General features: G+C 49.0%; 7 protein-coding genes across 7 annotated transcripts; 3 read left to right on the plus strand and 4 right to left on the minus strand.

Moving 5' to 3' along the window:
- Nucleotides 1–198: 198 nt before the first annotated feature.
- Nucleotides 199–998, minus strand: B0J16DRAFT_270792 (S-adenosyl-L-methionine-dependent methyltransferase; the record flags this gene model as incomplete). The annotated part of the gene is made up of 2 exons (XM_046123553.1): nt 199–886; nt 940–998. 2 exons carry the CDS (start codon nt 996–998, stop codon nt 199–201), a joined length of 747 nt encoding a protein of 248 aa, XP_045981273.1.
- A 1,049-nt stretch (nt 999–2,047) lies between these two features.
- Nucleotides 2,048–3,008, minus strand: B0J16DRAFT_271589 (uncharacterized protein; the record flags this gene model as incomplete). The annotated part of the gene is made up of 3 exons (XM_046123581.1): nt 2,048–2,681; nt 2,743–2,814; nt 2,974–3,008. The coding sequence occupies 3 exons, from the start codon at nt 3,006–3,008 to the stop codon at nt 2,048–2,050; spliced, it is 741 nt and encodes a 246-aa protein (XP_045981274.1).
- A 1,086-nt stretch (nt 3,009–4,094) lies between these two features.
- B0J16DRAFT_321608 (uncharacterized protein) lies at nt 4,095–7,995 on the minus strand (the record flags this gene model as incomplete). Its single annotated transcript, XM_046125645.1, has 4 exons — nt 4,095–5,125; nt 5,190–6,117; nt 6,508–7,830; nt 7,873–7,995. 4 exons carry the CDS (start codon nt 7,993–7,995, stop codon nt 4,095–4,097), a joined length of 3,405 nt encoding a protein of 1,134 aa, XP_045981275.1.
- A 2,032-nt stretch (nt 7,996–10,027) lies between these two features.
- B0J16DRAFT_344709 (cytochrome P450) lies at nt 10,028–12,085 on the plus strand. Its single transcript, XM_046128195.1, has 6 exons — nt 10,028–10,485; nt 10,548–10,578; nt 10,631–10,779; nt 10,896–11,023; nt 11,088–11,727; nt 11,785–12,085. The coding sequence occupies exons 1-6, from the start codon at nt 10,157–10,159 to the stop codon at nt 11,951–11,953; spliced, it is 1,446 nt and encodes a 481-aa protein (XP_045981276.1). The 5' UTR covers nt 10,028–10,156; the 3' UTR covers nt 11,954–12,085.
- Nucleotides 12,086–13,304: 1,219 nt separating this feature from the next.
- B0J16DRAFT_155315 (domain found in IF2B/IF5-domain-containing protein) lies at nt 13,305–15,199 on the plus strand. The gene is made up of 2 exons (XM_046122115.1): nt 13,305–14,626; nt 14,678–15,199. The coding sequence occupies exons 1-2, from the start codon at nt 13,640–13,642 to the stop codon at nt 14,960–14,962; spliced, it is 1,272 nt and encodes a 423-aa protein (XP_045981277.1). The 5' UTR covers nt 13,305–13,639; the 3' UTR covers nt 14,963–15,199.
- A 304-nt stretch (nt 15,200–15,503) lies between these two features.
- Nucleotides 15,504–18,196, minus strand: B0J16DRAFT_385920 (THO complex subunit 1 transcription elongation factor-domain-containing protein; the record flags this gene model as incomplete). Its single annotated transcript, XM_046131539.1, has 5 exons — nt 15,504–15,866; nt 15,923–16,822; nt 16,878–17,048; nt 17,100–17,867; nt 17,918–18,196. 5 exons carry the CDS (start codon nt 18,194–18,196, stop codon nt 15,504–15,506), a joined length of 2,481 nt encoding a protein of 826 aa, XP_045981278.1.
- Nucleotides 18,197–18,794: 598 nt separating this feature from the next.
- Nucleotides 18,795–23,337, plus strand: B0J16DRAFT_356667 (uncharacterized protein; the record flags this gene model as incomplete). Its single annotated transcript, XM_046129488.1, has 5 exons — nt 18,795–19,081; nt 19,143–19,243; nt 19,291–19,677; nt 19,734–22,808; nt 22,862–23,337. 5 exons carry the CDS (start codon nt 18,795–18,797, stop codon nt 23,335–23,337), a joined length of 4,326 nt encoding a protein of 1,441 aa, XP_045981279.1.
- Nucleotides 23,338–24,802: the final 1,465 nt, after the last annotated feature.

Consider the following 24,802-nt stretch of genomic DNA (forward strand, 5'->3'; position numbering starts at 1 on the left):
GAATACAACTAAACCGCCGGGACGATGACAGGGGCTTCAGGGGAGGGTAGTCCAGCGCCGACGAGACCAAATACCATTGTATGATATAACCAGAGTTCTCAGTGAGTGATGATGAAGATTTGGAGTCAGGTGCTGTGGCCAGCACAATGTGATAAAATGGGTATCTACTTCCGTTATTTCTAAAGCAACTAGACCTACTCATACCCTGCGAAAGCAGAGTGTGCTGATGGTTTGACCCTTGTGGCCTCCAAAGCTGAAAGATCGATATTCTACTCTGCTAATGACCTCAAATCCCTCAACACCAGTCTTCTCAAACCAACCCTTCAGCTCAGTCTCGGTCCAGTTGCAGCTGGTCACCAGAAAGATGCCGCCTCTCCGAACAAGTGGCAGCACTCGTTCACGATAGCACTCACACAGCCGTCGTCCTTGAGCGTCCTTCTCATCACTCAGAGAAATGGCATCGAACGTTCCCTTATCAAGCACAACATCCCAACCTTCAATCTGCTCGCCGTTGAGCACTGGGCCATAAGACCCAGCTATGAGATCCCATTCTTCAAACTCGACGGGTGCTTCAAGATCCTCCTTTGTAGCTGTGATTTGACGCGCGAGAGCGATGCTTTGAGGGCTGTAGTCGACACCAAGAGCACGCGCGGACCAATCCTCTTCACGGAGAGAGAAGAGTAAGGAGCCATTGCCGCAGCCGAGATCGAGAAAGGTAGTTTTGTCGTGGGTAAGGACCGGTGATTCTGAGTCAGCAGGGTCGAGCAGCCCGTCTAGGAACTCTAGAATCTTTGCTTCAGCATCTGAGTCGTCGAACCAAACTGTTCCAATGTCGGAGGGGTCGGCAGAATGGTTTGATATTTCATTTGTGTAGAGGTCATCCCAGCTATGGGGCAGAATGTCAGTACTGGAATGGGGAAGATATATGGGAGGTCGGACTATTGTTTTGTGCCAAGCTTTGAGGGCTCGAGATGCTGTGGCTTTTCTTTTGATGCCATTATGAAAGAGGTCTCTGTCCTATGGCTGTTCGCTCTATGAATCTGAAGCTAAGCGTTCAGATTAGTTGTGATACCTTACCTAGGCTAGAAGAGGTAGTCGTGATTAGGTAGATATTTTGTAGTGGGGGAGCTGAGATCCCCAAAGTGGCAGGCGGTGAAGGCGGGGTAGACGATACCTACCTACTGTAGGTAGGTACTTGGAAGGGATGGACAAGAATCAATCACTGTAGAAGGTTGGGATCAGGTTGGTAAGTATAATAAGTGGTTTCAACTTGGTTCTTACAATCACTTTCTTGATGCTCAGAAATTCACTTACCTACCAAGACAGGCGAGGTTTTCATACCTCCGCCAGAGCGATACCTACATACTAACCCAAGTCAGTACTGAGTAGTAGTTACTCTACTAAGAGCATGACAAAGACGATGCGAGGACGTACTTCACTTTACACTGTGAGCTACAAAACTATCGCCAATAATTTTGGAGCACCTGACGCCGATTGATATTAATGCTAATGGATACCTATGTTTCTTCCCAGAAACTGGGCTGATTGCGGGATCAAAGATATGGAGCCGAGGAGCCGACTGTATTTGTGATAGAACCTCTACCTTAGTAGTCTATACAAGCTTCGACTCTCTGCCACGCTCGTCTCGAGCACAGCTACAATATGAGTAAGTATTCCTGTGCAAAAGGGGAGCGACTCTCACGCAATCCAGTATCCCAGGCGGATCGAAGGGATGCACGTATGTACACAACGAGCAGGGTTTATTGACCCCACTCAACTCTTGGTCCTTTTCATTCCATGAGAAATGGCTGATGGCTGTTCCGTTCCTCTTATATGAATCGTATCGTTCGATGATCATGAATACCATGTTCCTGATGCCATCCGCAAAATCACGCAATATTCCAAACACCAGGCCCCGTATAAGTTAAAAATTCGTTCAACGACGCAAATGAAGCCGTCTAATCAATAACCCGAAAGAGTAGGTAACAGCAGCAAAGTCCGTACAAGCAACCAACTTACAAGCAGAAAACAAATCCACAGATCAAGCTTAGTAGAAAGACTCAACCATGGTGTCCTTCATGCTGGTGTTGATGTTGCTGGGTCCCTGGCCCTCGCCGAGGCGGAATACACTCTCAATAACACTGAGCTCGGTGGCGGTGGTGTCGAGACCAGTAACTGCGAGCCAGTCGTTGACAACCATTCCAGCACCGACGACGTTGGAACCGCGGTTGACACTGCCGGCGACGAGGGGAACCTGAAGCAAACTGGATAGCTCGTCCTGGTCTTGAATAGGAGTCTTGGGATGCACGAGACCTCCCTGATTGGACAGGCTCATGTAACTACCAACTAGAACGTTGTCGGCGACGGTCTGTCGAAATACTTCCACACCAAGCACATCTGCAATAATCTCTTCTGTTTCGCGCTCCAGGTCAGGGTGAACGAGGGCGATATGGTCATTTGTGACGATAACATTTCCAAGGGCTGACAGGCGCTCCTCGATACGCTGAATGCGGACTGAATCGGGCAGCGAATTGCGAAGGTGCTGCAGCTCCTGATCGGTTGTGGTCGTAGGGACAAGAAGACCCTTTCGGTTACCGGCAGTCAAGCGACCGATGATACGAGTACCGGCGATGGTAGTGCGAACGGTAGGGACAATATCTTGAAGCTCAGCCTCGAAGACACTAAAAAATGTAAGCATGAGGCCAGATAGAGATTGAGTAGAGGGAAAGACGGGTTGAATACCTGTAGAAGTTCTCGCTGGCACCAAGGGCAACCAGAGCATAAGAGTTGGTCAAGGTGGAGAACACGCCAACCCTGGATATAAAGTTAGCGAATGTTGTTTTAATCGAATTCTGCTTCTTGTAGCTTTATCACCCGGATAGGCAACCGGCCAGCATCCAAAGTGATTAGAGACGGCGGGGGCGGGGTTCGTAAGGTACAAAATAGCTTCAGACAAGGGATACAAGTACATACTCGTTGGAGTTTTCGAACTGAGCGCGAACCGCCATAATTTCTGAAGAGTTCCGAAACGGGGGTGTTAAAATGTTGAGAGGGAGGTGAATGAAGTTGTCGCGAATGTTGGAAGAAAGTGGATGTTCAGTGGTAGCAAGGTTTTTTTCCTTTTTTTTTTCTTACGTCGGATCTCTCTGTTTTCTGCCCCTCCTCCTCTCCTGGGGGAGCTCACGCCGCTTTTATGTAAGGTAATGCCCAAGCCTGTACCTCATAATAGTGGAGTAGGCGGCCTAAGGTACGTAGCACAGTACATTCAGGGTCCCGCCTGCAGTTGACTGCACCTCACTAAAACTGCCTTCTGAAAGTAGTAATCAGCATTATGACTCACCTGGACTCTATGGTACCAAGTCATTTATGGATCCATCCACGCCATCCTAAAACATCGCCACTATGGATGAGAGCAGGGTCCTTCAACCATGAAGACTTTGACTCTTCCAATTAAAAAATGACTCTTGACCGTTGATACCTACTACAGTAACTTAGAGATACTTGGGTAATTGCAGCCCTGCCTATGCCAGCATTAGTCTGATTTGGTGAGTTTCGACTCATTTCACGTCAAGGCTCAAAATCCAAATGCGGTATATGATTCTATTTTTCATCATACCTAGGTAGGTAGGTAATTACCTACTTACCTTGAACATCGTGGTCTACGGTGAATCGTGATATCACTTAATATCTACCTAAGCTTCCCTTCACAACTAGCACACCAGATAGATGGCATGGAGCCATAGTGACTCTAGTCTTCATTTATTTATGCAGACAGATGGCAATGGAAACTCCTTGTAGCCATCTGGAACTGCGGCCATATACACAGAAATAAAACAACGGCCCATATCCTTTACCGTCAGAATCCTTCTTCATGCCATTCGTGATCCGTCATTCCGTCTAAACCCGTCTGGTCATGCCTTTTTTGCCAAGTCTGGCCTCTTCATCGACCAGAATTAGAACTTCAGTGCTTTGAGTCGAAATATACTGTCTCTTATGCGATCTCGCCCTTCCGCCAAGATCGACATAAGACGCTTCCTTTCCTCTCTTCTCCGGATCTCACCGTTACATGCTCATATCTACTCAACTGCTTTCCTTCACAGAGTCCAGACAGGCGCTTTCATCAACACCTGCCTTCCTCGTACTTCCAATGCCATAAATCCTGCGAACCGCACCCTGTTCGAATCCTTCGGCAGGGCCGCTACAAATGTGTCCTTGTCAGCATCCGTTCTTCTGCTTTCTGAAGCGTCTTTACCCTCCCCGCTCTCGAGCGGGGCTGCTTTGTTCAACGTACCAGTCTTGACTTTCTTTTCGTCATCACCATCCTTATCGTCACCATCTTCTCCGCCCTTCTGAGCCTCCAATACTGGGAGTGCCGCCTTTTCAACTTCCATCACATGAGGCTGGACTATGTCTCCGGGTAGCGGGTAGGTGATAGCCACATCACGACTCTCAAGGGGAAGGTTGGCTGCGATTCCTACGGCGAGTTCCACGATCATCGACGCGCTACCGTCCACACCAGGCGGTGGCGGCGTGTTGAGGAATTGATAAAGGCAGGCCGTTAAGTTCGTTGTCGTTTTAGCGATAAATGTATTGCGGTTCTCGTTGGCGGCTGGCGAGTTGAGCTGGCGATGAAGCCCGTCGAGCGATGTCATTCGCCAGCTCACGATCTTGTTTGTCAAGGCATCGAACTCTTCCTGACTAGTCAGGGTGTATGTGTTGCTTCGAATGCCAAGTTCAATCTCTTTGAGTGACTGGCTTAGCTGAGGATCCAGGCTAGGGTGAAAACACTTGTTAAACACTTCCTCCATCAGCCATCGCGAGATGACTGCTCGTCCAACAGCCGTCATCTCGGCCTTTCCAGTCTTTAGTGCCTCTGCGCTGACATACTTGTCAAGCCACTGAGGCACGCATCGCCAATCTTTACGAATATTGAAAGAAAGGTTGTTGATGGCGCCGTTGAGTCGATTGAATCGTGTAGAGTATTCACTGTCATCGAGAGCGGTACGTGATTGCGACATGCGCTGGTTGGCTACAGCATTCTGGAGATGTACGATCTGGCCATTGAGCACCTCGATCTGCCCCTTGCCGTCAAAGTAAAGGCGTTTGACATTCTTATACTTAGTCACTGCAAGAAATCAGTAAGTACTCTTGCTTGCACTGGGCTGAGATCGTCGCATAAGCCTACTTACATAGATCCTTGAATGACTTATCGTTCTCACCAGAGTCCGCTGGCACAGCAGACACAGGCTGCGGGCTGTCTCGTCCTTGGTCAACCGTCTGGCCCTCAAACTGAGGCGGGCGATCGCCTCGGTAGGCCGGCGACTGGCCAGCAGCTTGAGGCGGCACAGGGGGTAGCGGGTTCATGTTGTTCATGGAATTGGCGGGACGATAAGTGGGGGGCGGGCCGCCGGGGACGTCGGTCTGTCCACGCAGCTTGTCGGAGTCTGGACGGCGCGAGGGTGGAGGTCCTCCAGTAGGTGGTGCCATGCCTTGCTGCTGCGGTTGGGGGGTTATCTGTTGTGCGGGGGGGAGGCTCGGTGTTGAGCCTTGTTGCTGAATGTACAAGGAGTGGTTCACAGCAGGCGAGTTGGTTGCTGACTGTAAATGAGCTGAGCGCTGATCCGAGTCGGCGACAGGCGATTCATGCGAGAACTGAGAGACTGTTTCAGGATTCTGAAACTGTGCGCTGGGACCCAGATGGGCGGGAACTGATCTCAATTCTCCACCTTGATTCCCACCCTGATGATAACTAGGTTGCTGTTGGGTGTTTGAAAACTGATAGGGCTGTTGCGGCTGGCCGAGAGGCGATTGTTGGTGGTCGTACACGTTTGTTTCGTAACCAGGTTGCGGTTGCTGATCGTCTGCGTGCAACTGAACGTGGGGTTGCTGCAGCGGGGCCTGGTTTTGGTATGCGGCGTCTTCGTGAGGTTGCTGCGGGTGCTGGTCTACCTCACCAGCGACTTGGCGAATGGTGTTATGAAGCGAAATACGAGAAGTCTGCGAAGGTGATGATTGGTCAGATTGATGTGCGATATAGTGCTCATTGATATCGTCGAGGCCCTTGCGAGATGAAAGCTGGGGTAGAGGGGAGCGTTGGCTCTCGGGGAGCTGCTGGACCTGTTAAAGGAGCTCAGCTTGAGCTAACTGCGGCATACGCAGTCGGCGCCAAAATGATAGCCAGGAGCAAGGACTGGGCCTGGCCTGACTTGGCTTGGGATGAAATAAAAGGAAAGATTGGAGGGGGTTCCGAGCCAACTTTGACGGTTATGGTTGCTTGGCCTATGGCAGGTTATTCTGCCGAGTAAGAAGATAGAGAGAAAGCCAGCGAGATAGGCGGAGTGAAGTCGGGTGTAAGATTGGGTGTTGGGCTGGGCTGGGAGAGGGGGATGAGACCGAAGACCAGGCGGCGTAGAAAGACGGGGGGGTTCAAGGTCGCAGCACAAAACAATAGGGATATGAAAACAAGGTACGATTAAGAAGAGAAAGGAAAGGCGGTGGATTGCTCACCCGCTTGGACGGTCGACGTGCAAGGCCGCCAGTGTTATCGTAGGATTGGTTGTTACTGTGACCGATGCTTATGCTGTGGTGGTGCTGGCTGTCAGACGCCCCACGATTGGACCCAGAAAATATGCCCTTAATCAATTTTCGAGTCGACCGCTTCTCAGCAGGTGCTGTTTGCGCTTGAGCTTGAGCTTGAGCTTGCTGCTGCTGTAACTGTTGAGGTGGTATCTGACCGTAGCGGTTCAGGTCGTCGACGGATGGGTTCTGATTATCGTACGGTGCGGTAGCGTTGTAACGAATACTCTGCGAGCGGCCGAGCCCAGGGTCGTTGAATTCACCGTGGGGTTGGTGAGAATCGTATGCCACGTTGGATAGATTGGAGCTCTGCTGCTGTTGCAAAGAAGGAGGGTTATTGTTGAGGTTCGCACCGGTCGTGCTGCTGGCAGCTGAAGGGGAGCTATAGAGATGAGGTGGGGGAGGGGCGCCAGTGGAAGCGGAAGCGGAGGAGGGGGAAGGTAACAATGGCAGAGAACCTTGATTCTGCTGCTGGGGATGTTGAAGATGTAACGGCTGTTGCTGCTGTTGCACGTAATGAGAAGGCGGAGGCGGTTGTTGGGAATCAAAGGATTCACTGGAGCTGAAGGCGGTGTTATGGGACGAGGACAAGGCTGAATGGGGGTTTATGGTGGAAGGGTTGTTGGCGCTGGTATTGGCACTGGCGCTGGCGCTGGCGCTGTTGTGCGAGTGCGAGTGTGAGTGAGATTGGGATTGGGATTGAGGGTGGCCGAAGTGGGCGCCGTGGGAGGCTGAGTCCGCCTCGTCGAGGAGCTGCTGGCGCTGCTGAACTTGATAGTGTTGATCCTGTGGGAGCTGCTGGAGCTGTTGTTGAAGCTGCGACTGAGGCTGATGGCTTGGTTGACGCTGATGGCCTGTGTGTTGCGCCTGAACTTGAGCTTGAGCTTGAGGTGCTGCTGCACTGCCAGTAGAGGGAGTTTGGCTGTTGTTCGTAGTCGTGGAAGCAGGCGTCTTGGACGGGGTTCGCGGCTCGTTGAGCGCATGCGATGACCGATTGCTGTGCTTTCCGAGGAAGTTCCTCATAATGCGACTACGATTGTCGTTGCGGACGGCGGACGAGGGGAGAGGCAAGGGACCGGAAGGAGGAGGAGGAGGAGGAGGAGGAAGTATTCGCGCACAGCAAAGTGTTGAGGTCGGTGAGTTTTTGGTATGTAGGAAGTTGAGAGATGTGATTTCAATCCAATGTTGGGTTATTGAAATCGGGGCAGTTCCAAAGAACCCTACTTGCCCACTGGGTAGTAGGTACTGTATGGACTAAGGTAGGTAGGTAGGTAGGTGCTGATGGAGACTGCTAACCTCGAGACACCACCACCGATCGGATAAGACAAGTTGGGTTGGTGGATAGACTGAACTGAATTGAACTGAATTGAATCGGATGCACCGAATCACTGCAACTATCATGGGCAATTCGTAGTGCATGCTTTACCCAGCCCAGAGCCTTATTCGTCCCCGTGGACACCCAAAATGCCGAGTCCCTTACTCCTATGGGCTGTCAGACCCCTACACTGCGGCCTGGTACTACAGCACAGCCTCTACGATAAGTGGCGCCAGATCCATTTGCTGACATGGATGGATGGATGGATGGCTGGGGGTTTACTTTTAGGTACGTTAGGTGCCTTGGGCTCACGAATAAGGGAAATATACTGAGTTCGTCTGGTGGGCAGAGTCGTTCTTATGATGAACGTGTTCGACGTTCAAATTCTAGTTGCCATGTGGATGGTTTTGATCTTGTCTGCAAAAGTTCATCCGTTAGTGTCAGCAATGAACTAAAGTACTATTAACTAACCTATCCTATCATAGAGCCCTCTTACATACTACCTAGCACCCGACCTTAGCTAGGTACTAAGTCGATGGTTCTGTCTGATTACATCTCGACAGTCTTGTCGGACATCTTCTCAAGCGCAAGCGGAGTTTTTTTGTCTAAAGAGGCTGTGTCTAACATTTTGAGTCTATCCGTACCTAACGTTACTAGGTAGGTACCTAGATAAGGACTTAATAAGGCTGGTCATCCTCAAATCTGATTCTCTATAACCGTGCGTACCCTGCAAGTTGGTACTATGAATAGTACCTCATAAGCTTCCTGTCAGACAGGGATATGCTGCTACTGCTCCTGCATTGAGTTGCGTAAACACTGTATTCTCTAACATGTCGTTGATCTCGCCTCTTGTGGTAATATCTAGTGTTTGGAGCATTGTCGGAGTTGTCCGTTCTTTTGATTTTTAGGATTCATACACATGAATATCCGATAGCTACCTACAAACATTGGTTTTTGGTCTTGAAGCAAATCTTATGAAACGATCAGGTTATGACCAGCGTTCATCATCCATATGAATACAACCGTCGAGAGTAGTGGAATATCCTCATGTGACCATCCGATCATTGATATATTTCTTCTTGGTTATTGCTGGCGGCGTTAATGCTTGATCTTTAACTCAGGCAGCTCTCGAGTGAAGCTGGGTCGAGATATAGGGTAACCTTGATCCGGACAACGCCGTCAACGGCGACTAGGTAGTTAATTCAGCGCTCACCACCGCCAACTCTATCAAAACGGCCCTTGACTACCTTAACTAGAGGTAGGTTAGTAGGTTAGTAGGTTTGAGGGCCCAATAATATCACTGCTTCTTTAGAAAGTACCCGGTTCCCTTCAAAAGCAGAGTTCTACGTCAACCCCTCATACATCTGCACAATAAGTACTAGGCAGATGTACACTGCTTGTTTCAACATTATGTGTTTTGGTGCAACCTGCGCAACCTGCTGTTAGCCCTTACAGCCCTTAACCTGATGAATCTATAAGAGGCTAAAAGATCTTTTTATCATGAATAGCAAAAAAGTCATGGCGCGGATGCGGTAACCACGTTGAGCAGGTATTCGATCAAGTGCCCCAGTCACAATGGTGCACCTGTACCCCGAGAACCGAGATCGGTGGTAAAAGATACCCCCCTGCGGCACCAATGAAGATCCCAGGCTTGAATTGGTTCACGAGTATGCTTGGAGGAGGTTCTTGTCAAGATAGGGGTGGTGATACAAAGTAGGATTCGTAACAATACATACGACTCTGTGCGGACAGCCTCATATAATTCCATTATTCCTTTCATTTTCCATAGAGCATTTATCCTACCCAGGTAGGTACCTACCTACTTACCTAGGTACCTACTATGTAGGTAGTTGAATTTCATGACTGATAGACTATCACTAGGTGTGGGGTAGGAGACCCCAGAATTGGAGGTGGAGGCGACTATACTCAAGAGGGAACAAAGAAGCGACAACAATAAAGCTGATATGTAATAGAGTGACAATTCCAAGCTTATGATTTGTTACAGTAGGTAAACTGCAGTAATAAAAACCCTCGTATCTTTAAACGTTGCGCAGTAAAGCATTCGGAATTGGACCCGAGGGAATGGAGTCATATCGGAGTATCAAGCACCCTACCCAAGATAGATAGGTATATGATAAGAAGTTCAAGGTAGTCTAGCCACTCATCTAGCCAAGATTGACCCTCTATCTTCTCCTTCTTCCTCCTCTTCCTCCTCCTCTTCTTAAACGCAGCTCAAACACAGCTGACCGAATCAACACTGCCATCATGTTGACATCATCACCCAGCTTCGTATCTGGAGCTGCTGTGCTGATCCTCTTTGCTCATCTTATCATCCGTCTTTGTTCAGCCACAGCAAAGATACCTGGCCCATTCATATCCAACTTCACTTCGCTCGTACTGAAATGGCACGAACTCAATGCCAACCGTACCGTATATATCCATGAACTACACAAGCGATATGGGCCGGTGGTCCGCGTTGCGCCCAACGAAGTCTCCTTCACTTCCATCGCCGCCCTCAAAGAGATTTATGGCTCTGGAGGCAGTGGCTATGATAAGACAGAGTTCTACGATCTTTTTCAGGTCTACGGCAAGCGGTAAGAAATCAATCATTACAAGACAGAAAGAAAACCAATCATGTTTATGACGAGTAATGCAGAACAATGTTTTCAACCTTGGTCAAAGGCGATGTGAGTCATGATGCAATGATATGAAGCGTAACAGGATTAATTATTTATCAAGCATGCAAAGAGAAGGAGAATGATTGGTGATCGATATGCCAACAGCAATGTGATGAAAGCTGCCCCTCTGGCTGGGATCGAGGAACGATCGAATAAGTTCCTCCAGCGTTGCGTTGAGTCTCCTGACAGAACGGCAGATGTTTTTGTAAGTTGAAATGTTCATCGTGAAACTCATGTATGACTGACTGACATGTCAAACAGAGAGGTTGGTACTGCCAAATGGACACACCCAGCATAGTATTCAAGTACGACTGACCAATGCCTACAGCACTGCACGCATATGCGTGTGATTGTGTTACACATCAACTGTTTCACCCTTATGGAAGCAATTGCCTGCGGAACGAGGCTCACGAAGAAATGATGCACCAAGTCGCTGCTGACGATAGCTTGCAGAGTGAGTAGCTATCGTTGCAGGATCAGGCAATTGAAATTGAAACTGAAGCTGAAACGAAACACAGACCGACTGGTCCAATACTACAGCCCGGTTCTTCACAGCCTTGGATCGAAAATTCTTGCCAGCTTTGCTAAGCCTCGGTCCATTCCCCTGGCCGACAACTTTGTCATTGAAAACGCAAAAGAGAACGGAGCAGCAGGCTTCACCGTCTTAAATCGGCTCAAGGAGAAAGACAGCGTGCTGGATACCATGGATATGGCTGCCGAATGTCTTGACCATATGGCGGCAGGCATTGACACGACTGGCGATGTGCTGTGCTTCTTGATGTGGGAACTCTCCCAGCCTCGATCGATCAAGTACCAACGCCTCTTACGAGACGAGTTTCTGATTAGGGCTGATGCGTCTTTGGACGATCTACCCATGCTTGATGCCGTACTCAACGAAGGACTGCGATGCTTCCCTGCTATTCCAATGTCGTTACCACGATATGTTCCCCAGGGCGGTCGCAGTATCGATGGCTTTTTTTTGCCCGAGAGAACTGTGGTTAGTTGTCAGGCCATGTCGGTCCACCGAATCAACCATCTTGTATTTCCCGAACCTGATAAATTCTACCCGGAAAGATGGTTGGAAACTGAAGGAGACGCCGACCGACGACGACACCAGTGGGCTTTCTCAAGTGGAGGTCGGGGATGTATTGGAAAACAGTAAGTGGCCATTTGTGGCTGTTACGAGAATGCCAACTGACAATGAAACAACTGTAGCCTTGCTATGGCCGAGATGAAGACGTTGCTGCGGGATGTATACTCAAGATACGAGACCAAACCACATGAGTCGATGAAGAGTGAATTGATGGTGATGGATGATCAGCTGATCTCGTCACGACCTCTTGGAAAGCGATGCCTCCTCAGATTTGTTCCAATGAGGGATTGAGCCAGGAAAGAGCATGGATGGCTGCTTGGGTTATCTAAGTACATTGCAGCATCCGTGCAAAAATATAAGTGTCATACATACAGACCTAGCTTAGTAGTAGGAACACAGCATCCATGATAACTAAGACCTGTATCGTATAGTAATGGATATAGGAAAAGAACAAAAAAACACATTCGCTAAGTGTAGGTACGAAATAATAATTTGAAACAGCTTGTCTACTACCTAGGTACCTAGGTACGCAGCCATACTGCCCTCAAGGTATGTCAAGAACTGGCCCCCAAAAGCGTAAGAGACGAGATAATCCAGTCACTTTATGCCATATTAGACAAGCACTTGACTACTTTATTATGATAACCTAAGCCTTAGAAGACAATTCTTCTGTTACCCACCTGACTGCCTAGGAACTAAACGAGTGTTTTGAGGAATTCACATCTGCCTGACTCTAATTGCAAACATCTACTAGTAGGTATAGTACCTATGGAGTGGAGGTCAGGATACAGCCGGGCAGGCGAAGCGAGCTGCGCAACAGTGCCTGGATAACTACTGGACGGACATTGAATGTTGGTTGGAGCCCGGTCAGTATAACCTGAGTTCTACTACCATAGTAGGTTAGTAGCACCTCCCACAATACCTAGAGTAGCCATTTACCTCTTGTTGGTGTTTTACTAAGGTTTCGAAATTCGAAACCTTCAGGCCATCAACAAATATTCAGCAGTTCTAAAAGAGCGGTAGTCATTTACCTACCTTAGCACCTACAAATGGATCTTGATATTGGCATTTTGGTGGTACCTACTACGAGTAGGTAACCTTGGTACGTACTATACCTGGGTACCTACTAACCTATGACTGTGACTGTGACTGGACAGGCAGGTTTTTTTTCCCTTGCCCAGGCAGGTGCAGGACTGCAGAGGTGCAGGTGCCTGGCCAAGTCATACCCGCCAGGCCCCATTTTTAAGCTACCACCCAAAAAAAAATACCGGTCGGCCCTAACATCGCCCCTCTCTCGTCCTTCTTAACTCACGTCTGCTCCCTCTCCATCGCATTTTTCTTCTTCTTTTCTTCAACACCAAACTGTATCTCACCGAGACAGGAACTTTTTGCTCACTCAACACCCTCTATATCTATCGCGCAAAGCGAAATTCGCTCTTAGACTTGCCTGTTGACTCATCACAGTCGCAGCGCGCATCGTCCACTTGAATTCCCCCGCTTACCTCCCGAACCTCCTCCATTGTGTTGGCCTCGGAGCGTCTTCTGTCCTCGGTCATCGTTTGCTTCTTCGTAATCGGTACCCGCCCGAACACTTATATCCGCCGAGCGACACTGCTGTTTATGTATCAGCACGACCAGCACTCCGTCTTCAGACACCTCTTCAAGCTGCAGTTATTTCGCATACCGCGAAAGCCTTGTAGCCCCGACATCAGTTCTGACGGTTGAAATCAAGCAACACAATAGTTGTCTATGCATTTCCATCAGCATCCGATTATCATTCCGGCCTGCCACATGACAATCAAAACTCATCAAGAGCACTGAAACCCTCGTTGCGCCGCCCATCCTCAACTACCTTCTGCTACCAAGTCCATACATGACACCCTCGTCACCTCACGACCATACCAATTAATAGTTGTGCCTATTAGCCTCGCCTTGTTACCTTTATTTCACAGAAAGTAACTTATCAATACCGTCACCATGGCTCTCGTCAACGTTCGCCGCGATGTCAGCGATGCTTTCTATCGTTACAAGATGGAGCGTCTGCAGACAAAGATCGAAGGTAAAGGAAACGGTATCAAGACCGTCGTTGTCAACTTGAGCAGCGTCGCTGCCTCTCTCGCCCGTCCCGGTGCCTACGTCATCAAGTACTTCGGGTTTGAACTTGGTGCTCAAACCAACATTGACCCCAAGGACGACCGTTGGATCATCAACGGCGCTCACGATGCTCCTAAACTCCAGGATCATCTCGACGGTTTCATCAACAAGTTCGTTCTCTGCAAGAAGTGCAAGAATCCTGAGACCGACGTTGTCATCAAGGATGATCACATCCTTCTTGACTGTAAGGCCTGTGGTCAGCGTACTGATGTTGACCTTCGCCTCAAGCTTAGTGGCTTCATCCTCAAGAACCAGCCCAAGAAGGGTAAGAAGGATAAGGCCGAGCGAAGGGCTGCCAAGAAGGCTCGACAGAACGGTAACGCTGCAAATGGCACCAACGGCCAGAACGGTGCTGGCAGCGATGAAGCTTCCGAGAACGGTTCTAACGAGAATGGCGATGAGGACGTTGGTAGCGATGATGAGTTTCAAAAGGTCCAGGCCGAGGCTGCTGAAGTCGCCCAGGAGAACGAAGTCAAGGAGCATGAGTGGGCTGTTGACATGAGTGAGGAAGCTGTCAAGGCCCGCCAGGCGTCTCTCCCTGGCGAGTTCAAGCAGAAGCTTAACATTGGCGATGACGACGAAGAAGAAGGTGATGGTGGCCCCACCGTCTACGATGAGCTCGGTGACTGGATTCAGTCTCAGGCTGAGGAGAAGGGAAACATTGACAAAGTTGAATCGATCGATATATATGTCAAGGCCAAGGAACTCGGCATCGAGAACAAGCACCGCACTGTTCTTGTTCTTGTTCAAACCATTTTCGACAAGAACATTGTTGCTCAGATTTCTAAGCGTGCTAGCATGCTCAAGCAGGTACGTCGAATACTTTGACCATCGATAGGCTTGAATACTGACTTGATGTAGTTTGTTACTTCTGAGCGCCACGAGAAGGCCCTCCTCGGAGGCACTGAGCGTCTGGTTGGCAGGCTTGCTGCTGATCAACCCGAGATGTTCCAGTCTATCGTCAAGATACTTCAGCTTTACTACCACCACGACCTGGTCAGCGAGGAGGTTGTGACCAAGTGGGGCTCCAAGGCTAGCAAGAAGTACACTGACATTTCCACTTCCAAGAAGGTCCGCAAGGCTGCTGAGCCCTTCCTGACTTGGCTCGCGGAGGCTGACTCAGAGGAGTCTTCCGACGAGGAGTAGAATCTTATTCTCTTTGGTCTTGTGTTGATGTATGGTAACGCTTTTCTTGCATGCCCCGCATCTGACAAGACAAGGCGTGTGTGCCAGGTCTGCTTAGGCCCACTGAGCAAACAGCCCAGTATAGTCTCATACTGTTCGTGCTCTAGATAGTTCAATTTCACTCTGCTGTTTTTACTACAAAGTGATGCCAAATGCTCAGCATTGTACTGTACTAAGCGGTGCCCACTCCGCCACGATTGCGACTACGAACCTCTCGATACATATGTCATTATTCACCCTGGAACCTGTAATATTCGAGAAATCTAAAGTTATTTCCCACCTGTTCTTGCTCGCTAGCTGCTATTAGCTACCTCCATGTAGGCTCCAAGCCCGACGCTGGCCAGTCTCTTCAGTGGTCTGTTGTGGCTTGAATGTGCCTGACCACCCATTAGATCCGAACGGCACAAAACGCAATCTCGATGGGGTATCATCTTGCCCGTTGCCAATGCACCTCAACACTAACCTACAAAGAGTACATTTCATCTGCGCACAAGTGTAAGTATTACGCATCCGTCATCGTAGCCTCCTTTGTCTCAGCACCCTCGGCGTTTGCTTCATCTCCTTCTTTCATAGATATGTCCTCCCCCAAGCCCTGGTCTTCAGCAGTCTCACTTTCGCTCTTCCTGTAGATGTAGTCCCGAAGGCTTTTGACTGCTAGTTGCTCGTCGTCGACGACAATAGTCGTATTAAACAGCTCCTCTGTCTTCTCTGGCTCAAGCTCTGTCGCTGTTCTCTTCAATATCTCCTGAATGGCAGTGTCGTCCTTGCCCAAAGCCTTGAGACGCTGCTCGAGTGCTTCAGAGGTTGACGTCTTGATGAGCACGTAGCGTGCTTCGAAATCCATGTCTTTGGCGTAACGCGCAGCCTTTGAAGAGCAGTCAGTATTGCAAGTATGTGATTTGATTACCACAATTAGCTTACCTCGACATCCAACTCGATTATTGGAACTTTGCCTGCCTCAGTAATAGTATCGATGGCTTTGGTGCTAGTTCCATAATCAGCCCCACCACGAGTACCTGATTCTATTAATCGATCGCCGTCACGGAGTTGATTGAACTCTTGTTGCTTGACGAAGTGAAAAGTCTTGCCATTGGTTTCGCCGTCTCGTAGTTCCCGCGTAGTGTGTCTGACGACAGTTGCGAAAACCCCTTTCTGCTCTTCCATTAACCTGTGGATGACTGTCGAATTGTCTGTACCTGTGACATCCGAGATAATGATAGGTTCTCGGTTGGTGGGCATATCGTCATCATTGGCTGCAGGCTCAGTGATACCTTCATTATCGTCCGCCTCTGTGAGCTCTTCAAAAACGATACCGACCTTCTTAGGGTCTTCAATCTTGTCAAATGCGGCGAGCCTTGTGCGTGCTGCAATCCGCAGCGCTCTCCAGCTTTTGCTGGCCTTGCCAGCAATGGCACTGGCCTTGGTTTGATCACTGGCCGGCATCTCAATCTCAAAATCATCGTCGGCAATCTTGCGCTTGAATGTATCGAGCTCTGGAAGCTCATACCTCTCCTTAGCCTTAAGCCGGCCCATTGCTGTCTTTTCGTCTTCTTCCCTAAGAAAGTCCAGGGAAACAGAACCCATAGGAACTGCCCTCAATCGCTTGTTAGTGGCCATGCGCTGGACATTACCCTTCGCCTCCAAAAAGATTGGCGGAGAGACGGGGTCTCGTTTGATGGGTTGACAGCCTTCGATCTTCCAGCGAACCCAGTTCTTATCCCTAGCCAGGACGGTTTCTACCATTCGATAAAAGTACGGGCCATCAACCCCCTGACGGAGGTAATCGGCGATGATCTTTTTCATATCGGTTGCCCATTTAGCCTGCCGAAGATTAGTCAATGTATCTTTTATATTTACCACCTGAATTCATGCTTACGTCCTCTTCACTCAGGATCTGATCGCTATACATGACAGCTTTGTTTATGCTGGCCGTGGCAGGCAAGGTTTCTGTAAGCTTGTCTCGTGCTTGAGCGGATAGTGAAATAAGAAAATCCATGATGATCAGAGCTTGCACCAGGATGTGTCGTCGGAATGACAGATCGCTGATCTATACAGTATTTGTCAGTTTTTGTTCAGTGGAAAGAAATGTAGATACTACCTCAAGGTCAAATAAGTCTTTACTAGTGAGATATTTGGGGTTAAATGCGTTGGAACTTTCATCTTCTTCGCTAGACTCTCGCTTCCGTTTGAGGCTCCGTTTAGAATCATTGTGGACAGTCTGGAAAACATTCATTGTCGCCGTCAGACTTTCCTTGAAGGACGACAAACTTGACGCCTCGAAAAGTTTCTTGGGCTGACTGAAGTATTCCTGAAGTGACCAGAACAGTGGATATAGCTCGTCGGTCGATAGAGGCCTCTCCTTATCTCCCCTTTTGACATCTGCTGGCTTGGCCGAGGGCTTTGACTCTGTCTGCTTCGAATGCTCTTCTGGCTCATCGACAGCCATCTTTGAGTCATCGTCGCTAGTCGTCGTTGTCTCGTACGTCGTGACATTTTCGACATGGTATTCGCCTCGAAGATTTACAGAGCTCTTGTCGCCAAGCGGAAAGCTCTGAAACATGAAGATAAAGACCCGTCCGCAGAAAGCAGTATCCTCTGCACGAGATAGCCGTCGTAGTAACTCATTGCATGTTCGGAGAATGATAAGTTGTTTCTGCTTGAAATGGTTCGCAGTGATTCGTTCTCGCCTCGATTCAAGAAAATCGAAGATCTTACGGCACCCAGCAATGGTCTGGCTGTCTAGAAGCTCCTCGGCTAGCCAGAACAGGAGTGCAGGGTCACATTGTCCATCATCGGAAAGAATCGAGAGAATATCGAGAAGATTCCACACTCTGACGTAGTCGGGGGAGTTGATGGTAGTTGTCGCCTGCTTTGGTCAGCGCAAGGCGCAGATCGCAAGGGAGAACCAAGCCTCACAATAAGATGACTGAATATGTTACGGGCAGCAGTTTCTATTATGGCAAACTGCTGGCCTTTGTCGTTCGCTGGCCTGACACTCTCAACTGCTGGGCTCACCACGTCGACTGCGGTTTTCGTGATTCGTCCTGAGAGGTCATCGAAATCGGACTTGCGCAATGCTGGCTCGATAGCTGAAGTTTGTTTTGAAGTTTCTGCCTCAGAAAGAAAGTGTTCGAGGAGCGTGGTGAAGGCGGCAATCGCCTGAGAAGCCGGATTGTCGGTATCTTGCACCGCCATAATGCGCGACTACGACGGTTGTTGGAGATAATTGTAGGCAAATGTAATCATGGGGTGGGTTGGGAAGCTCGGTGGTAGGAATATCTAGATTCGTAGATATACAGTTGAAGTCGCGAAAATGCAGAGAGGTTTGTCGTGGAGTTTGGGACGTGGCCTGTCGATTCAGGGTTGACCAGCTTGCTTTTCCTTTGAAAGGGTTGTTGGTTCATATATTTAAGTTAAGCCCATGCTTGAATGTTTGAAAGCGAGAAGGCTGAGAGATGGCGCGCGACCGACGTGCAGGTAGCTGATTGATGCCGAAACTCCCCTTTCGCTGTGGGTTGCACCTAACTCTAAGTACCGGATCCCTGCCGCTACTTCTGCTGTGGCTGGACCCATTCAGCGCGTCGCGTGGGTCCGCGAGGCTGAATTTTTGGAAATCATTTGTTTGAGTTGAGAGAGAGGCGTAACTTTTAGCCATTCAAGGTTGGATCTGAAATCAGAACCCGAGCTTCGACAATTCGATTTTACCTCGGATCACGCAACTTCCTGGCTCTACCATTTCATTGATGAGCGGCACGAATACACAATAAACCTATGACGATACAATAATTCGACAATGCCAAACGTGAAGCGCCTCAAGGGCAGCGGCGCTGCCAAAGCGCAGAAACAGAGCAATCCAAAGCCCAACTCTACCGACGGCCGTCCGACTCCAGCTGAAGTAGAGGAAGAGGAGCACCAGTTCGTTCAACTTGCGCGAAAGCACTGGCTGAAGTCCGGTAAGAAGCCGGCAAACCCAAAGGTCAAGAATGATATCTTGAAGCAGAATATCTGGGATGTCCTTGAACGGGAGGGCTTCCAGTACAAGTCCCTCTTGCTTCTTGAACGCCTGCAGACTCTAGAAAGGTATTTTCCTTTTCTGTGGCATGAGGATTGGAATGCTAGATGCTAATACAGACCTGTCTAGCTACCTGTGGCCTGGCTACACCGAAGAAGCTTCCAACTTTCATGTTTTGTTGATTGCGCTCATTTCAAACGTGAAGCACCGAGAGCATCTTGCGACATGGCGTACGTTGCCTCTAACCTCTAAGAAAACCATTGTTAACGATTGCTAGCGCTCTTCGAGGATCGACCTGCCGACTTTTCTTCATTCTTTCGTCGACTCTTGTCCATGATGATCGATCGAACACTCCCTGTTACTCTCCGAACGCAGCTCCTTTGTTTCTTTATCTACGCCTTCCAGAGCCTTGATTGCGCCCTTGTCCGAAAGGAATGCGCTCCTCTTGTGTCAATCGGGATTTGGCACAATCTGTCGACTGAACGGTCGCGTGAAGCTAGTCTTGACCAACTTCCCCATCTACGGAAAGCCTGGAAGGCCACACACAAGCGATACGACGCAGCAGACGAGCCAAACAAGGCGCGATTACGATTTGAACGGTCCTGGCTTTACACACTGCTTCTTGACTTCCTAAGCCTGCTTTATGCGCAAAATAGCAAATCAGGCAAGTACATTCGTCGGGTTCTCTTTTACTTGTGACAATAATTAACATTGCTGTAGACCAAGTATCGTATTGTGAAAGGTTCACCGAGTTTCTCACCGATCTCCAAAGCCAGCTCCCGACAAGACGCTATGTCAATACCTTGATCAAGGATCTTCATATAATATCTGCTATGAAATTATCGCCAATGTTTAATGACGAGGAGAATACACTTCTTCGTGATCTTCAATCTCTCCTTTCTCACTTTACTTCCTTCGACATCAATGATCAGACAGGTGCCCAGTACAGCATAAAAGAAGCATACGACAACCATTGCGAGTCGCTTGCCAAATTGCAACGCACTGCCTTGAAGCATTTCCGAGACAAGTTGACTGTCTTGGCTTTGTCCAATTATGGTGCCGTTGACCAGAGGCAGGAATTGGAGGCTCTGCTGCAGCCATTGGCGGATGAAGAGCTTACGAACCTGGTTTCGCTTCTCGGTTTCCGGACAGCCTATCCTGACAGCCTGGACCTACCTATCGACCGTAAGTTCTTGCTCGAGGTGGTTTTGTCCAACTTCGAACGTAGGAAAACATTCCAAGAGGCTGCTCGTCATATGAGTCTGGCGCCAACAGAGGAGACCTTGTTTGACACCAGCTTCCAGCAAGCCGAGTCTTATGATGGATCGCATCCCATGGCTTTACCTAAGCTCAATCTGCAATATCTTTCCGTGGGCGACTTTCTGTGGCGAGCGCTTGTCTTGTATCGATGCGAGTCCTTCTATGGTGTCCGTAAAGATATCGAGACCGCCATAAGACGCTTGCGTCCCGAGTCGAAGCGGTCAGATGAAACCAACTTTTCGGGGTTCTCAAAGATGGCAATGCCTATCTCAAAACCGGCTGTTCTTGAGGTTATACCACCTCTGGTAGGGGATGACAAACCATCGATGGTACGCGCAGAGGTCTCCTTCGACGTTAGACGGCTAGGAGAAGGTGTTCGTAAAGAATGGGATTCTCTTAGACAAGATGATGTTGTTTTCCTTATCGCAGTCGAGCCACCGCCCGCAAAGTCTATCAGTAATGGCGGAGAGGCTCTTTCTGAATTGGAACGCCTGGGTGTGGCTACTGTACGGACGGCCGAGGTTCATCAAATCACAGATGACAAAGGTCGCCTAGTCCGAGATGGTGCTGGCAATCTTGACAACAAACGCCGCATTCAGCTCAAGCTCGATCCCCAGGCTTATAGCAAAGATGCTGAGCGGACAGCAGCTGGGAAGCCCGATGTATATGGCAAGATCAACCTGATACTCAGACGAGGTAGAAGGGAGAACAACTTCAAGCCTGTCCTGCAATCTATCAGAAACTTGGTACTGTCTGATGTGCCTTTACCGGAGTGGCTTCATGAGGTATTCCTTGGTTATGGTGACCCAGCAGGAGCTTATTATAAGAACCTTCCAAATCGCGAACGCAAGGTAGATTTCAGGGATACATTTCTTGATTGGCAGCATCTTGCCGAGAGCCTTCCCGGCAAGATCATCGACCCAGGCGTCGACGTTTCGGGTAGTTTTGGACCACCATATATTATCGAGTCTGTCGAAAAGCAGAGCGAGCCGCCATCTTCCAAGCCTTCCAAGAAGCGACGCCGAGACGCTGATCCTGCTCTCATTGCCGAGATCGAGACATTGAAGGTGTCAAGCTATAAACCACCAAACAATGGGCCCTATCCCGTCGATAACCCCAAGCTTAACTCGGTGCGGTTCACCCCAGCTCAAATTGAAGCCATAGCTTCTGGAACGCAGCCTGGATTGACTGTGATTGTCGGACCACCTGGCACGGGCAAAACAGATGTAGCCACACAGGTTATCAACAATATTTATCACAACCACCCTGAGCAGAAGACATTGTTACTCGCGCACAGTAATCAGGCACTTAATCAGCTATTTGCGAAGATCGTTGCTTTGGATATTGACGAGCGGCATCTATTACGTTTGGGGCATGGCGAAGAGGATTTGGATACGGAAGGGAATTTCAGCAAACATGGCCGAGTCGACTCTTTCCTGCAGAACCGAGATCGTTACCTTCTCGAAGTGAGAAAGCTGGCCATCAGCCTCGGCGCGCCTGGAGCTCACGAAAATTCAGCCGAGACAGCTGGATATTTCAATAACGTTTATGTTGTTCCTGCGTGGAACAGATTCCAACTAGTCGCCAGCGCCGACGATTCAACTGCCACTGATATCGTAGAAGCCTTCCCGTTCCATACATACTTCTCTGATGCCCCTCAGCCCCTTTTCCCCCCTGAGGGAGACAAGGAACAGACCCTAGAGGTCGCAGAGGGCTGTTACCGTCACATTTCCAAGATTTTTTCAGAGTTGGCCGATGCACTTCCATTCGAAATCCTTCGGCGAGACCGTGATAAGGCAAACTATCTTCTCACTAGCGAGGCGCGCATTATTGCGATGACGACAACACATGCGGCCATCCGGAGAGGCGAGATCGCATCACTCGGTTTTCATTACGACAACGTCGTGATGGAAGAGGCTGCCCAAGTAACTGAGATTGAGACATTCTTGCCTCTAGCTATGCAGAAGCCTCGCAATGGCAAGATGGCTCTTCAAAGAGTTGTTCTGTGTGGAGACCACTTCCAGAATTCACCAGTCATTCAGAGCCTGGCGTTCCGTCACTACGCCAACCTCGAACAGTCCCTATTTTCGAGACTAGTTAGACTCGGTGTTCCGACAATTGCCCTCGATCAGCAAGGGCGTGCTCGTGCTTCGATCGCGAGCCTCTACCAATGGCGTTATCCGAAGCTCGATAACCTTCCAAATGTGCAGACAAGCCCCGAATTTGTCAAGGCTAACGCTGGGTTCAAGTTTGACTATCAATTTATTAACGTGCCTGATTACAATGGCCAGGGCGAGGCTGAACCTACGCCCCATTTCATCCATAATCTTGGAGAAGCTGAGTACGCGGTGGCTATCTTTCAATACATGCGCCTCCTTGGATACCCTGCCGAGAAGATCACGATCCTCACAACTTATGCTGGTCAACGAGCCCTCGTAAGAGACGTGTTGTCACGTAGGTGTGCCGGCAACCCAGTTTTCGGTCTGCCAAAATCGGTAGCTACGGTCGACAAATACCAAGGCGAGCAGAACGATTGTAAGTTGGTGTCTAATTGTCGATTTCCGTTTTTTGACTGACATGTTCTTCAGATATCATTCTTTCACTTACCCGAACGTCGCGCGTTGGTTATCTACGTGATGTGCGGCGTATGACAGTAGCGCTGTCCCGAGCACGGCTCGGCTTGTACATCCTTGGCCGCCGTGAGGTCTTTGAGGCGTGTCCTGAACTCCGACCTGCTTTTGATTTGTTGCTGCAAAGGCCAGACAAACTTATACTTGTAACGGGGGAGCTCTGGCCTACACAGAGGGAGGTCACTGAGGACCAAGGCCTAGTTAAAGGCGAGGTGCCAATGGAAGGAGTCGAGCATCTAGGCCAATTTGTCTTCGAAATGACCAACACCAAGATCAAGCAGCTCCAGAATGAGCAAGGGCTCCCCGGACCCATCATCGAAGAAGAGTTTGAGGATGAGGAGGGAGGGTACGGCAATGGTGAGGAGGAAGATGACGAAGAATATGACGACGACGACGTCGAAGCAGATATTTTGGAAGTGCGAGAAGGAGAGTGAGTAGATGTGGCAATGGAAGCTTATGTATTGTCCAGGGTTCTTTACTGAGAGGCGCAGGATAGGGAAGCAAATTATACGGGGTTCGTAGAGCACGAGACCTTTACAGAATTTATACACACCGAGTTCTACAGACACTTTTAGGAGTTATTGTAGTATCTTTAAGACACGGTCTGGCCCCGACGAGGATAGCCGGTATCGGTCTCATGCCTGAAAAGATTTACTACAATTTTGTAGTTGCCATCCTGTGTATGATTGTGCCTATGTGTGACATGCTGCATTGTATGTCAGTTTATCTTGACCGTTGGTGATTCGGGTTGACCCTGTTAACAATGTTAATGTTCTCATCATCAGACGTAGACAACAAAGAAAGAGTGGAAGAGTGACGGACGATGGCTAATATCCATGGCCAAGTAAGACATGACAAACAAGCACCCACTGCTAAGATATTGTGAGAGTACTTGTCAACTATCACTCAGCCATCTCGGGTGACAACGATGGTGTACCGATTGCTCACAATTAGGCAACAGTTGATTAGCAGCAGACCTTCGGCTTTTGGTTTGTCACGTTCTTGATGGCGTAGTCAGTATACCCAGTCTATGACTCTTTTGCTAGGGCTGGTTGTATGTAACAAACAGGCAGGATCAATATCTGATGACCCCTTTCATGGATAATGCTCAATAGTGTTGTCTGGGCGTAATACCCCAAGTGCAGTAAGGAAGAATGAGTCATGGGGTATGGCATGGATGGACCATGGCATACATGTATAATTTGGGCTTACAATACGTTGCCTGTTATATTGTTTGTCTATCTAATTTATTATTCGTAGCTAGGAGTATTGTTGTCAATTGCGATGATGGCAGCTCCACTTCCAACCCCAGAAAAGGAAACGAACGTAGGTACCTAGGTAAAAATAGGACTGTCGGTTTGTTTGGGCATATGTGACAATACGTTAGACAAGATGTTTGTCCGTACTGTACTTGTTGACAGCAATGGGAAACTTCATGCCTGGTCCATGCGCACTCCTATTTCTATCAGTGTCACTCCACCCCCATCTCTTCATGATTCATTGTCGTCGTCTCGAGCTTGAGGGTCAAGGCTGACGTGTTGAATCACTTCAATACTGACTGTGTACTCTCCTTTACTCACATGTTGCTTGCACTCTATGAGTCTCCTGCCTGCGAGTTCGGTTCGGGATTTCCTTTTCTGTACAACTAGTCTATCAGGTTTCATAATCAGATTTGAGAGTGAGAGGTCATCCATGAATCATTTCTGGAGACAAGACGCAGCACAGACACGCCGGGTGCTCGGAATGAGTATCCGATTATCTATGCCCTGGCTAGCCCAGCAACGTACCATGGATGCTACGTCCATAATAAATTGAGATTGCAAGTGCAATGGGAATGGGATATGTAGGTACCGAGCGCTGCCTGATTGAACTCGTTGTTACAGGTAGAATTACGGATAG

Source organism: Fusarium flagelliforme (genome assembly GCF_020744385.1).
Source record: "Fusarium flagelliforme strain FIESC 12 MPI-CAGE-AA-0113 chromosome Unknown B0J16scaffold_5, whole genome shotgun sequence".
Taxonomy (NCBI): domain Eukaryota; kingdom Fungi; phylum Ascomycota; class Sordariomycetes; order Hypocreales; family Nectriaceae; genus Fusarium; species Fusarium flagelliforme.